This window comes from Lepidochelys kempii, chromosome 4 (assembly GCF_965140265.1).
Source record: "Lepidochelys kempii isolate rLepKem1 chromosome 4, rLepKem1.hap2, whole genome shotgun sequence".
NCBI lineage: Eukaryota > Metazoa > Chordata > Testudines > Cheloniidae > Lepidochelys > Lepidochelys kempii.
The window spans coordinates 128,218,840-128,234,269 of NC_133259.1; the positions used below are offsets into that span (position 1 = coordinate 128,218,840).

Below are 15,430 nucleotides of genomic sequence, written 5' to 3' on the forward strand. Positions count from 1 at the left end.
CAGAAAACCACAGAACCACCACAGAAAAGCAACCCTTTGTGTTGATGTACACTGGGGGAAGGTTGGCTGGTGCCCAACTAGGGATATATGTGCTATCGCCCCACCACAGTTTGGGAACCCCACTGCTGCAAATTCATACACATTGCTCAGAGTCACAGTGATGCGCAGTAGGAGACAATTAATGACCCTGCACACTTGCATAACAACCCCACTCATTGTGAGTTTTCCCAACTCCAAGATGGTAGCACTGACTGGTAGCAATCCAGTATTGCAAGTGTTCAGAGTGTGATTGCCACCTGCTTCTCCATGGTCAGTGCAGCTCTCATTCTGGTGTCCGTGTTCTCAAGGGTGGAGGCCTACTCAGCACACAGATCCAGGAATGTGGCCTTTTGCATCCAAAGGTTTTGCAGCCACTGCTCATTGTGCTAACCCTGGATTTTGATGCAATCCCTTAAGTCTGTGCTTGTTTCTCAGGCCCAGAAGTGGAACTTCAACGTCTGCAGCTGCTCCATGAACTCCATCAACAACCTTGAATTGTTTTTCACTATTTCCCTTGGCAAATCATCCTTGAAGAAATCTTCACATCCCCCATTGTTGCAAAACTTCCTGAGGATGTGCAAATACAGGAGAATCGTGTCTACTGTATTTGAAAGTTTTAAGAGAATAATACAGAGCTCTGCAGGCTTCAGGCTTCTGTCAGAGATTACAGACCCCAAACAGTGCTGCAGGGGTTCATGGAATATTTTTTTTTAGAAGGCATGAAAATAATAAGGATGACATTATGGGATGCAGAAAGCTGCATGCTGAGAACTTGATTGTTTCCTCCAGAGATCCCTGGGTGAATCATTACTATCTCACAAAATAGTGCAAAAATGTCTCAAAAGGCATTGCGCCAGATGGCGGAGCATGGCACATGGGAATACCTACCCGTGATGCATAGCACGTTACATCGACACAAGCACTCCTGGTGAGCATGAGCAGCACCACTGCGAGCAGCCAAGTATGCATGCGCCCGAGTGGCATACAAACTTTGGCAGCTGTACACCAACATAAGTTGCATCGACCACAGTTTGTAGTGTAGACATAAGCCCTAATTCGAGATTTCCAGAAGCAGAGTCTCTCATCTCACACTAAAAGGAAGTGCTGCAAGCTCTGTGTAAGGCAATTCAGAAGCTTGGCTTGACCACCTAAGGCTGAAAGAAAGGCAAGGGTTGTGGAACTAGAAAATGGAAAGGTTGGATAGAACAAAGTGGGAGAGTGAGGGAAGAAAAGAGAAGGAAAAGGTGAAGCAAAAGAGGTAGGAGTGGAGGGGGAAAAGCAAATTAATAGTGCTGCAAATAATAAGAGGTCCAGTTTCCATTCCTCATGGAACTTAAGAGAATTCCTACTCAGCACTGGCATCTTTCTGAGCATCCCATTGCAAATGATGCCCTGACAGTACTTCACACAAGCTGTTTAAAGGTGTCACCACTCTGCTGTGGTTAAGTCTGTCAACCATCTGACACCAGGAAAACCTCAAAATTATAAAAAAAAGTGCATCACTCATCCTAACCTACTGATGCTAGGGTATCAGTTCAACAGCAAATAATTAACTGCAAGACTGTACCCCATAATAAGTTGTCTTTTCTAAATATAAATAAGCTCATTCATTACCTATTAGGTAGACGGATCCTTTTGATAGCATAGTTGCAGTCATCTACTTTGTTTCTGGCTTCGAAAACAACTCCAAATCCTCCTCGACCCATACACTGAATTGGTTCAAAATCTGTTAAATACCTGGACAAAAAAATTTACTAATTATTTACATTTTGAATGTCAATTATTTCTGTCTAAACTACGACCTGCTGTGGGCCCTCTGGAAGTCATTTCACCTCTCTGTTTCTCCATTTCCCCGTCACATTTCACCTTATCTATTTAGATTGTAAATACTTTAGGGATAGGGGACTGTTTTATTATGTGCTTGTACAGTGACTAGCACAATCCCAATCTCAGCTGCAGCCTGTAGGTGAGACTGTAATACAAATTATACAAACTTTACACAATAAGTCATGTATGCTTCTTATAAAGATTATGGACATTTAAAGGTGTGTCTTCACAGTAAAAAACAAAAAACAAAAAAAAACAAAACAACAAGGTGTTCTTAATCCATGTTCGCTAACCCAGGTTACAACACTAGTGAAGACATGTAAACTCATCTTTTAACCTGGGGTAGCAGCTCAAATTCAATTCTAAGATCTCCTATAACAAGGGTGGGCAAACTTTTTGGCCCGAGGGCCACACCTGGGTATGGAAGTTGTATGGCGGGCCACGAATGCTCACGAAATAGGGGGTTGGAGTGCATGAGGGGGTGAGGGCTTCGGCTGGGGGTGTGGGTTCTGGGCTGGGGATTAGGGGTTGGGGGTGCAGGAGAGTGCTTCGGGCTTGGACCGAAGGGTTCGGAGGGCAGGAGGGGATCAGAGCTTGGGCAGGGGGTTGGGACACAGGAGGGGGTTAGGGGTGCAGGCTCTGGTTGGCGCTTACCTCAAGCGGCTCCCAGAAACGGCATGTCCTCCCTCCAGTTCCTATGAGGCGGTGTGGACAAGCGGCTCTGTGCGCTGCCCCGTCCACAGCCGCTGCCCCTGCAGCGCCCACTGGCTGTGGTTGCCGGCCAATGGGAGCTGCAGGGACAGTGTGTGGAGCCCCCTGGCTGCCCCTATGAGTAGGAGGCAGAGTGGAGACATGCTGCTGCTTCTGGGAGCTGTGTGAAGCCCCGGCATGCGCAAAGTGGGGCAAGCCCTAGACCCCGCTCGCCAGCTGGAGCTCAAGGGCTGGATTAAAATGTCTGAAGGGCCGGATGCGGCCCCCAGGCTGTAGTTTGCCCACCTCTGCCTTATAAAGCTTTAACTTGAGTTGCTAACCCAAGTTAAAAGCCCCATTGCTGTCTTCACTGATATTTTAATCCAAGTTAGCAACATTTTTTTAGTGAAGACTTACCCTTAGTTTATGTTTTCATCCCAATAAACATAGCTTTACCACCCTGTCATATAACCAAGGTGGTACTTTTCATTTTTAACTCCTACAGAGTAGTCTTCTTAAGGGCAGCCCATTTCCTAAAACCTCATTTGCTGCAGGTCCTCCTCAAACTATCCATTTATTATGCCATTTTTCCTAAATGCATCTCCTTTTAGATACAATCATTCCTTTTACTCACATCCCCCCCTTTCCTCCATTCCTCGTATTCTTTTAAACACTTCAATTCCTACCTTTACTAGGTTATGACTGAACTGGAGGTATTCCAGTAACATAATCTCTTATTTCCCTTTCTCTATATTTCTCCAATCTGCAGATGACATGATCCCATATGCATCCCCTTTCCAAACACCCCTCCTCATGTCAACAGCGGAATTGCTTATAGCATTAAATACTCTCTCCCCTTCTTCCACATGTGAAGTGTCATCTTCAGTTCTCTCCCAACTTTATTCACAAACACAGCAATAGAGAGGTAAACACTGAGGTTATTTTATCACACCACATGACAACAGATAACATTAGTTCAACACACACATGCAACTGGTCATATGATCTCCCAAAGACTGTTTAGAGTGACCTTATCTGCAGTCTGACCGATAATGTAGAGATAAGGCCTTAGAGAAGTAGTTGTATTAGTTGTCAGTCTTCAGGTGTAACAGAAAAATTAAAGTAGTTAAGAATCACTAGCCTGCTTTTCTAGATAGAACTAGTTCTCAAACTAAGACACTTTATGTATTTTGTTGAATTGAGGATACTTTGATCTCTCACCTTGAAACATATCCAGAGTACTTAATGTCATTCCAGCTGTTATCTTTAACCTCTCCACTAGCCGACTCATATTTACTGTCAGTCGGACACTGTGTTTCAGATTCCTTCCGCTGCTGACAAGGATCATAGAAAACACAAAAAAAATCCTTTACAACACTAAATAAAGTTGAAACTAGTTGATATTGTCAAATTAGGAGATGAAATCATTTCAATATAAAGATTTCCAAAGATTACCAAAATAGGTAAAGCAATGTAATTTACTTTCTGCAGCTGCTAAGTAAATCCCACATAGTAGCCAACAGCTTTCAAAATCAGTTCAAAATCAAAGCAGGTTTTCATTCCCACAATTTCTTTAATAATTTAAGATCTGTCAACTACTTATACTTGCACATGTAAGTCTGGAAACCAACAGAAAAAACCCTGAATAGGATTTTAACACTTTTTTAACTGATTTGATTAAGCAACAGGATTAAACAAGATACTTACTCTGTTGTGAGGATGGGGATGGAAGAGCTTGCGGACGATGTAAGTTGTTGCTACAATGCAAAATAAGATGGTGCCAACTATTTCTTTCCACCAATGCAAAAGCAGAACTGGATCCTTTTTGCGGATATTCTTGTAGTTCATATTGTCAACAAATCTAACAGTGATCTGGGTGCTGCGTTTGTTCCTCTCTCTTTTGTAGTACGGTAAATAGTAACCATTGTCTTTGTTTAAAAAAAAAAATAAAATAAAAAATAATGTAAGTTTGTTTATCCCAACTTATCAAGCAGTTCTATTTTGGACAAATGTGTCTGTCCTTACAGATGTGAAATACTGCACCAGAAGTTGATCTTTCAAGAGATGTGGCTACTTACAAAAACCAGCACACTGTTTGCTTCCACATGGCTAAACATTAAGAGATTTTTGTAATACTGATCAAATTTAAGCTATCAGACTTCTATACAAGTTCAATTATCCAAGGTCAAATTCCACAGCAAGCAGGGTCTCTCCAGCAGAGTTGTTAAACTCTGGAAGCATACATGCTTAAAGACTTCAGTGCATGACGTTTTTCACATACAAAATTTTATACTCCAACATCAAACCTCCGAAGACATAACCAACATTTAGACAAGAGAGTTTTCTGGTTTACCTAGTAAATCAAGTTGCTATCATACTTAACATTTAAGAGTTATCTAATGCATTTATGACAGGTTTCAGAGTAGCAGCCGTGTTAGTCTGTATTCGCATAAAGAAAAGGAGTATTTGTGGCACCTTAGAGACTAACAATTTGTTAGTCTCTAAGGTGCCACAAGTACTTCTTTTCTTTTTGCTGATGCATTTACTGAGCTTTACTGGTAAACACTGTCCCAAGTTCTGAACAGTGTGCTTCAAGTGGCAATAGTTACCAGTTAATGAACAAAAACCCCATCACTGTTACCACATACCATATGGATACTGCAGAACTGAAAGGGCTCCGTTACTGTACTCTTCATGAGAAAACTTGTCATTGCTGAGACATTTATCAAATTCATCAGACCCCACCAACACAGGAGTCCTGGATGGAGAATCTAGGCAGAGACAGGAAATTCTTTTTTAAAAGCTAGGAGTGTTATAACAACTCACTACACTCCCACCATTTCCTGACTAAACCTCATTCCATTACGATTTCCATTGTTCAGCAATAGAAACTATAAATACTTTAAAGAACTGACTGATTTTCATGCAAGCAAAATGTTAAGGATGAAATCAATCTTTAAAAAAGCCACCACTTCACACAAAAAACCCAATCAAACTCCCCCCCCAAACCCACCAGCAGCTCTTAAACAAGTCAAGTAAGTGCCATTCATGTCACTATAATCATTTATTTCTTTTCTGACAGGACCAGAACGCCTATTTGGTTTACAGGCAGTGGAAGGTTTGATTATTAAAAGGAGTCTGTCAATCACTATGACAAATCAACGGCAGTTCACCTTCAACACAAAGATTAAAAATTTTAAGGCACAGAACAGAATCAGTTTCCAAAGGAGAATACAATCTTCCACTTAGAGACATCAGACTAATTCTGCAGCTAATGGAAGTCACAAGAATTGTTTTCAGAGTAACAGCCATGTTAGTCTGTCTTTGCAAAAAGAAAAGGAGTACTTGTGGCACCTTAGAGACTAACCAATTTATTTGAGCATGAGCTTTCGTGAGCTACAGCTCACTTTGAGCTGTAGCTCACGAAAGCTCATGCTCAAATAAATTGGTTAGTCTCTAAGGTGCCACAAGTACTCCTTTTCTTTTTGCAAAGAATTGTTTTGTCACATTCTCCTTTGAAAAAGACAATTAGCAAAACTCTGGATCGTCACTTACGAATTAAAGGTTTCCACTTGATTGTGGGCAGCGGGATAATTGCATTGTCGTTTCTGGATTCCAGAGCCTTTGGGTTGGTTGGGAACTTCTCAGAAATTCTGACTGACGACTGAAGGTAAAGCTGACCTCTGTACATTCCTGAGTAATAAACCAGAGAGCATATTTGACTTCAGATTTAGTTCTCCCCACCCCGCAGCACAAAGTTGCACAACTAGGAACACAGTTTCAAGACTCCTAGTGTTTCAAGAGAAAATGAAGGATTTAAGATGAACTTTTTACATACTACACAATTGACTCTTCTCTTCAGAATCAGAAAAGAATGTTTTAGCCATTTACCGCTCATTCCTTGCTTTCCACACCAAGAGAGGCTGGGAGTCATGCAGAGCCAATGACAAGAGTGTCACTGGGGATGAGGGTTCCTTTTAAGTATACTCCTGGGAGAATTCTGCACCAAAAAATTAAAAATGCTGCAAAATTTATTTGTCAAAATAACAGAATATAATCAGGCCAGTTTCAATTATTTTGGTAATTTATTTCAAAGTATCTGTCAGCAAATTTGTCTGTAACAATACAGACCAAAAAAAGATTCTGGTAATTTTTTTTGACAAATAAATTCCTTACTAGGCATATTAGTACAGAACTGTGAGTACTTAAGTTAAATGACAATACAGAACTGTATTGCCTGCACCGTTCAGAAGCAGTGCAAAGGCTTGGGGGAGTCGGGGTAACAGAGGAGCTGAGGGAGAGGGAAGGAGCCTGGAGTGAACCTGGAGGGTTGTTAGGTGTGGGTGGGAGAAGCATGGAACAGTTTTTTTATTTTTGTATTTTTAGGGGGTGGGGGGAGATTGTTAGGGAGTTCGGAAGCCTCCCGCACGCAGACCCTTGCTGACCCCAAGCCTCTCCCATTCAGTCAGGCACATCTGCCCCTCTCCCAGCACCCCACATCCCCATGGGTCTACGCAGCCTCCTTCCCTATCCTCATGTGTTCCTGCAGCCTTCCTCCTCGTCCCCCATGTGGCTTTGCACCCCCACTCTCATTTAGCTCTGGGGTCATTGCTGTCACCCCACCAGCTCCTGAGCCTGCCCCCAGTCTGTCCCCCTCCCACTCCCATTAGCCATTCTGAACCCCAGTCTGTAACGCCCCAGCAGCCCTGTGTGCCCCACTCTGTCTGTCCTAACCTGGCTCTGCAGGCAGGGTCTGTAATGAACTTTTACTCCTGGGGGAATTCAACGCCAATGTGCATGCACAGAATCCCCTCCCCCCCCACCGAAAATACGTTCCTCTCCACAAGTGCTGCAGTCTGCCTTTTGCCCATCAGAGGCCGCTGTGGCACCAGAACAGCCAACAGCATGAACACAGCCGGCTGTTCTGGTGTTACAGTAGAATCTGGTGGGCAAAAGGTGGAACTGCAGCACTTCTTGGGCAGAATGTATTTTATGCAGAAAAATAAAATTCTTTGTGACACATGAATTCTGTGCCTGCACAGTGGCGCAGAATTCCCCCGGGAGTATAAGTAGATGAAAAATTTCAGAGGGTCCTCACCCAAACTAAAAACAAATATCACACACTTAACCCTGAGAGAGGGTGCTATCAACACTGTATTGTCAGGAGCATAGGTGCTGACTTTTGTTTTTGCAGGTGGGTGCTTTTGAAGAGGTGTGTTTGGAGAGGGTACTCTGCCAGGTTTTTTTTTTGGGGGGGGAGGCTATTTTCAGCATATTTATACATTTCTTTCATATTCTACTTATTGAATGTATTTCTATCATTGGTCTCCTTACTATTTTAATATTTGTTATGAACTACATAATTACATTCTCCTGAATTACAGTTGTGACAAAGTTCCTCCTCTACCTTGGTGGGTCTTGTGCTTATTGGCAGATTTGCTCACCTCAGAGATTCACGGAAGCTCTCAGTTTGGCCGTTTTTGTGAACCAACAGTCCAACACCTCCTGTGTCTGACCATGAGTTGGGAGGTTTGGGGGGGAACCCGGGCTCACCCTCTACTCCAGGTTCCACCCCAGGGCCCTGTGGAAGGAAGCTGCCTAGAGTGCCCCCTGGAACAGCTGAGCGACAGCTACAACTCCCTGGGCTACTTCCCCATGGCCTCCTCCCAACACCTTCTTTATCCTCACATAGGACCTTCCTCCTGGTGTCTGATAATGCTTGTACTCCTCAGTCCTCCAACAGTCCACGTTCTCACTCTCAGCTCCTTGTGCCTCTTGCTCCCAGCTCCTTACATGCACCAAAAACTGAAGTGAGCTCCTTTTTAAACCCAGGTGCCCTGATTAGCCTGCCTTAATTGATTCTAGCAGCTTCTTGATTGGCTGCAGGTGTTCTAATCAGCCTGTCTGTCTTAATTGTTTCCAGAAGGTTCCTGATTGTTCTGGAACCTTCCCTGTTACCTTACCCAGGGAAAAGGGACCTACTTAACCTGGGGCTAACATATCTGCCTTCTATCACTCTCCTGTAGTCATCTGGCTCGACCCTGTCACACAGTATATTAAAATCATTGCAGTCATCTAAAAGTTGTCTTCACTAATGTCCCAGTTTAAAAATGTTACGTCTCACTGTAGCTTTCTGAATGAAACTGTCAGCAATCTTATTTACATGGAGGTTCCCTGGTATTGTTTTGATGCACGTTAAAGACAGCTACATTATTCAGTTGCATCTGTCCCATTGATGACTGGAGATAATTTTTAAGTCTTCTGAAGCTGGAGAATGAGTTCAGGATGATATAGGCACAGTGAGAAGGATTCTTATGAATTTGCAGTTCTCTGGAAACATAGTGCTTCTAAAGTACTGTAAATGACTCCAGGATCTCTTTCTTGATGGGTAACAGCTAATTTAGGCACCATCATTTTGTATGTATAGTTGGGATTATATTTTGCTAAGTGCACTACTTTACATTTAACATTGCATTTCATCTGCCATTTTGTTGCCAAGTCACCCAGTTTTGTGAGACCACTTTGTAATTCTTTGCAGTCTGTTTGGGACTTAACTATCTTGAGTAATTTTTGTATCATTTGCAAACTTTGCCACCTCAGTGTTTGTCCGTTTTTGCAGATCATTTGTTAATATGCTGCACAGCACTGGTCCCAGACCACTACAAGCCTCCCAGGGGACACCACTATTTACTTCTTTCCATTCTGAAAATGGACTATTTATTCCTACATTTTGTTTCCTAACTTTTAACTGGAGTGCCTGGGAACGCTTTCAGGATCATCTAACAATCCTTAATTCAATTTAATTACAAGCCTTCTATCTTAATTACCCTGCCTCTGATTACAAACTAACTCCCTACCCCAGGGGGAGAAGTTATTCGCAGCACAGAAATCAGATTCCACACTCAAGCTCTGACTCCTGGGTGCTGAGCACCCTCTATTTTTTTTCCTGTGGGTGCTTACGCTCCGGAGCACCCACGGAGTCAGAGCTTATGGTTGGGAGAAACATTTGTATCTACAGGTGGGGAGTCAGGCCATCATCACAACTAAGCATTATTTAATGTGGAACAGCATAGCGTCCATCACCGCAGCACCATTATTAACTCTAACAGGTGCAGAAGAAGGATGGGTGTCCCCTCCATTTCCTATTCCCCACCCAGAAGAACTTTGGCACAGCTACTCAAATGAAGAGCATAAGCAGCAACTGGTAGAATGATGAAAAGGACTCCTTACCCTAAATCAAGAGACAGTACAAAATTCCAGACCCTGGTAGTCCAAGGAGTTTGAGGAACTTTTTGGTATTTGTGAATCAAGCAGCTTGATGAAGGAACCAGAAATCCATACTAGCAAGTGTTAAGTAATAGAATATAGACTTTACAGTTTGTGCTGTTTTGAAGAGAAAGTGTTTGAAAATAGGTTTCTTCATATGCATGGTAACTAGCCGAGATGAATTTTAAAAATATGCTCACTGTTCTCTTCATTCTAAAACACAGGCCATCAGAACTGCCCTTTAATTGTTCTGGGCTCTCTGAGTTACTAATCAACTACACATACTTTCCCTTTTAGAAATATTCATCATGCTATTCACTTTTTGTCCAAGTGCCAGCAACACAAGCTGACAAAGCCCTAGCAATAACACTAATAAGAACATTGCTGTCACCTGTTAAAATGGGGGGAGGGGTTGGGGGTGGAAAGAACGCAAAATCATAGTCCTCCTCAGATTTATATTTGTCTTTTTTGTAGATATTGCAAGATGACATGGTAGTTAAAATGCCATTGGTTTGTCTATGGAAATGCTGTCACTATAGACTACCATTAGAACAGTAATACTGGTGTTATCCCTGCTGAGAAAAGAGAAGGAAAATAAAAGGCCTAATATGAACAGCCTCAGGAGGCCACAGTGCATTTACCTAGAGTGAAGTCAGTGGTAAGAAATTTAATAGTGCTAAGGGGAAGGAAAGCTGATGGCACAATACTCAAGGCTGTTACAAACCATATCAAATAAATTCTGACCACTGGATGAGACTTAATTTACAGAAATTTCAGCTAAAATGTCATATATGGTAACTAAGTCTCAGGAGTCAGTGCAGAAAAAAATCTTAATGTGACTAAAACCAATGGTCTGAAAGAAGAGAAGTCTATATCAGGCAATAAAACTGTCTCCCATTAACTAAATCCCAGTTTAAAAAAGCTTTAGAACTCTATTAGTCCAAAAATACCAAGACTATACATAAGCCCACATTTCAGAGTCAAAATGAAAAATGCATTTTATAGGTGAATAGACTTAAATAAATAAATAAATAATAAAAAAACCAACTACCCTGTTATATTTGGTCAAAATATCAAATGAGTTATTCATGTGACCACTGGGGGCATACTGCAGCTTGTACTTAGAACAGGGTGAATACAGCAACTCCTTCAACCACAAGTTTTTCTCAAAGTTTTAACCACGTTTGATATGATTGTGTTCATGCCCTTTGGTGTTCAGTTTCCATGAATGTGCTAGCCAAAGGGATTACTGACAAGGATGTTGTGCTGAAGCTGCAGCAAGTTTTACACAAAAAGCACAGAATATTCATGGAATACACATTTCAGATTTGTAACAGTATTTTTGCCCTGGAAACCAGATTCATCCAGTCAGGGCAAAAAAGGTAGCACGGTAGCTTCTTGGAAAGTTCATAGGGCAGGGATTCAATTATCCAATCAAAATAAGGGGGCAGGTGACAAGAAAGGCATAACAAGAATCAACAGCTGGAAGTTAGATGCAGAAAATTTGAACTTTGAAATAAGGCACACATTTACAACAGCGAGGGTAATGAACCAATGGAACAAACTACCAGTCTCCTGAAGTCTTCAGGTCAAGACTGGATGCCTTTCTGGACAATATTCTTTAGTCAAACACAAGTTATTGGGCTCAGCACAGAAGTAACTGGGTGAAGTTATCTGGCCTGTATTATACAGTGGGTCAGACTTGATGATCTAATAGTCCGTTCTGGCCTTAAACTCTGAACCTATAACTTGAAACTACCTGGTTTACTGAGGTTTTTAGAAGGCTGAGAGAAAGATAATGCTCAACAGAAGGCATCGCAGTAGACATCTCACCTAAATAGACACTAGACTCTGTGGCTCCTCTGGCAGCTTCCACAAGATCCTCTTCATCTTCTAGGACCTCGCTGTTAGCCGTGTAACTTGTATCATCAAAAAGACTAATGGAAAAGACTTTCCCATCTCTAACCAGCCAAGCAGAAGCAATTGGAGTGCAAAACTGAAGAGTAAGGAAGGAAAGGGCAATTTAAAATAACTTCATAGATTTACCAGAGATTTGTTCTAAATAACTCTTCTGCTTGAAAATCCCTGGTTCAGTTCATAGCTGCTCAATAGCTCAAAATATAGAATTTCAATACAAAATACTACAGGGAGATATACATTGTTTTCACCTCAGCAGATGTGCACTAAATCAAAATGCATGAGATTCTCCTGTAATGCTGCAGAACTTCAGTTTCCATAACATTTAATACTTTCGCATTTCCAGTACCTGATATTCCCATTCCAGATGTCCTCCCTGCTTATTAAAAGCCATAACCTTCCAGTCAGCTACTGAGACCTTTATCACCATATCCTTCATCACAGCCTCCTGCTCCTCCACATCCGAAATGATTTTAGACTCTTCTTTGTTTATACTTGATTTAAAATTGCTCTCAATAAATCCCACGCTAGTTTCGATGTCTGGGACATAGCGCAGTTCAAAGTGACCAACACTAAAATTCCACCTTAAAGTTAAAAAGAAAAAAGGTTTCTAGAAAAGAGGTTTAAAAGGAAACCCCAGCCACCCATCTTAGAAATCTGTAAATGAAACTTGATATGACATTTCACTAGCATCTCCGCAGTAAATTCAGTAATCATCCACTGAACTAAACTGCACCTCTAGAGGGAGTGTTAACACACTTAATTGTGCTATTTCCAGAATGCAAGACACAAAACAAGTGTACAGTTTTTTCAACCAAAGATGACTTATTATGAGTTGAGAAGTTGAAGAAATTAAAGAGACATCAAAGTCTGATGGGGGAGGGAGGAAGGGGAGGCAAGCATTAAGGACTATATCAGTCAGTTAAATAACAGTCTAGCTGTTTACCCAGGAAGACCTTATCAGATAAGAGCAACAAATATATTAGATTTTAAGAAATGGTACTTTAAAATAAACTCTTTAGGCATATAGCAGCTTTTCTTAAATATCAAGCAGTTTACAACTTGTGAAATTTTATGCTGGTTGCAGAGATGGAATTCTGGGGACAAAGAAAGCTACGACTTCAATTTATTGATAAGGACATCAGTATAACTAGAATTGCTCATCCCCTAATCTAACCCATCTAGAAATAAGGCTGATTTTTTTGTAGACAGACTATATCAGCAATGTGGGTCGAAATAGCTCTGTACCCTGGATGCCAGAGATCCATTAGCTTTATGGTTCATATAAACAAAGGCAGAAATATTGAGACCTATTATCATGAATGGAAAGACTGTGCAGAACAATGCTAGAACGGTCAAGACACTCATAGTTTGGATAATAGTTCACACTGAATGACAAAGGGGGGAAATATTTATTCAAAAGTAACAATAAGTTTGGGTGCCCAAAGATATACAAGACCATACTGTAAACTTACCATGAACCACAGACTGCCGATTTAAAATGCGTATATTTATATATAAAATATGTTCAACTTTTATCTTTTTCTGCTGAAATTTATACAATAAAAGCTGCTATTCTGGGCCAAAATCAAAGCTACCATATAAACACTCCCTACAATGTTGCCAGGGAAAGAACTGCTTTTGATCTCTCACTTACACATAGAGGGACCTAGATGAATCAGATGTCACAATGACTCCGGGGAGCAATGAAAGAGGAAATGTGGCAGCTGCCTTACACTTTAGCACTAACCCTATCCTGGTCAATGCTAATCACAAAAAAGCCAGAAAATCCCAGCTTCCAAATCAGAGTTATGGGGCTGCAAAACTGCTCAGATTCAGAATGGGGTCTCTATTGCCAGAGCCTAGAACTGCTAACTGTCTGGGCATGCTGCAAAGTCCATTCCCCACTTTAGGCTTTTGAGGTAAAGTTGGACTTTGGGCATAGAGGGGTTTTATTATCCTCAAATTAGTTGGTGGATATTTACTGTGTCGACAGTATAAAGAACTGGTCAACGCCTATATTTTGTACTGTGTATTTTAACTGTATGGAATAAGTGCTTAAAGAAGTTTGTTTAAGTGTAAATATAGAAAGTGTAGGTGAGGAGGGTGGACAGCCATTTTTGACTTGATTCTGATCAACGGGGAGGAATTGGTAGAGAATCTGAAGGTGTAAGTGATCAAGAAGTGATGGATTTCATGATTCTAAGGAAAGGAAGGAGAGAAAGTAGCAGAATAAGGACACTGGACTTCAAATAAAGCAGACCTGAACAAAGAGAACTGGTCTATAAGGTCCGATGGGAAGGAAACCTAAGGAAAAGAGTTCATGAGAGCTCACAGTTTCTGAAAGCAACAGTATCAGAGGCACAACTACAAACTATACTGAGGTGAAGGAAAGATAGGAACAATATTAAGAGGCCAAGATGGCTACATCAGGAACTCTTTAATGACCTGAAAAATCAAAGGATCCTATAAAATGTGAAAATATGGACAAATTGCTCAGAGGTGTACAAAAGAATAGCACAAGTAAGTAGGGACAAAATCAGAAAGGCTAAGGCACAAAATGAGCTACATCTAGCAAGGGACATAAAAGGTAACAAGAGGGTCAATAAATATATTAGGAGCAAGAGAAAGATGAAGGAAAGTGTAGGTTCTCTACTTAACGAGGAAGAAAAGCTAATGAATGATGACATCAAGAAAGCTAAGGTGTTTAATGCCTGTTGGCTTCATTCTTCACTAAAAATGTTAATTATGACCAGATGCTTAATGCAATATTAACAAAGAGGGAGAAGGAACACAAGCCAAAATAGGGAAAGAACAGGTTAAAAAATATTTAGATAAGTTAGATGTACTCAAGAAGGTGGGACCTGATGAAAGTCATTCTAGGGCAGTGGTTTTCAAACTGTGGGTCACGACGCAGCAATGTAAGGCACTAGGTCGTGGAAGCTCTGGTCAGCACCACCAACCGGGCCGTTAAAAGTCCCGTTGGTGGTGCTGCCCGGCTACAGCAGACTAGTCCCTACCTGTTCTGACATTGTGCTGCACCCCGGAAGCGGCCAGCAGCAGGTCCGGCTCCTAGGCGGGGGGGGGAAAGAAAGGGGGATGGGACAGGGCTCTGTGAGCTGCCCTCACCGCAAGTACTGGCTCCGCACTCCCATTGGCCGGGAAGGGTCCCTGCGGGCGAGAGCCGTGCTGAGCCACTTGCACGCCTCCACCTAGGAGCCAGACTTGCTGCTGGCCACTTCCGTGGAGCAGCACAGTCTGCGGTGCCAGTACAGGCAGGAAGCCTGCCTTAGCATTCCTGCTGCACTGCTGCCCGGGAGCTGCCCAAGGTAAGTCTGCCCCCAATTCCCTGCCCCAGCCCTGAGCACCCCCGAAACCCGGAGCCCCCTCCTGCACCCCAACCCTCTCATCCCCAGAACCTGCACCCCCAGACTCCTGACCCGCTCCTGTGCCCCAAGCTCCTGCCCCAGACCTGAGCCCCCCACAACCCAGAGCCCCCTCCTGCACCCCAAACCCCTCAACCCCAGCCCCACCTCAGAGCCTGCACCCTCAGCCCAGAGCCCTGACTCCCTCCTGCATCCCAAGCCCCTCAACCCCAGCCCTACCTCAGAGCCTGCACCCTCAGCCCAGAGCCCTGACTCCCTCCTGCATCCCAAGCCCCGCCTCAGCCTTGAGTTCCCCCAAACCCAGA

The 15,430-nt window shown here is 42.5% G+C and overlaps 1 protein-coding gene across 4 annotated transcripts in view; it reads right to left on the minus strand.

The window, feature by feature from the left end:
• The window catches only part of EIF2AK3 (eukaryotic translation initiation factor 2 alpha kinase 3), a 73,219-nt gene that overhangs the window by 18,183 nt on the left and 39,606 nt on the right, over positions 1–15,430 (minus strand). For all 4 annotated transcript variants that reach the window (XM_073342906.1, XM_073342905.1, XM_073342907.1 and 1 more), the window contains 7 exons: positions 12,089–12,323; positions 11,656–11,818; positions 6,112–6,249; positions 5,205–5,327; positions 4,264–4,484; positions 3,778–3,890; positions 1,654–1,776 (listed from right to left, as the gene is read on the minus strand). In XM_073342906.1, the coding sequence (XP_073199007.1) occupies positions 1,654–1,776; positions 3,778–3,890; positions 4,264–4,484; positions 5,205–5,327; positions 6,112–6,249; positions 11,656–11,818; positions 12,089–12,323 (1,116 nt within the window). The remainder of the gene's footprint in view (positions 1–1,653; positions 1,777–3,777; positions 3,891–4,263; positions 4,485–5,204; positions 5,328–6,111; positions 6,250–11,655; positions 11,819–12,088; positions 12,324–15,430) is intronic.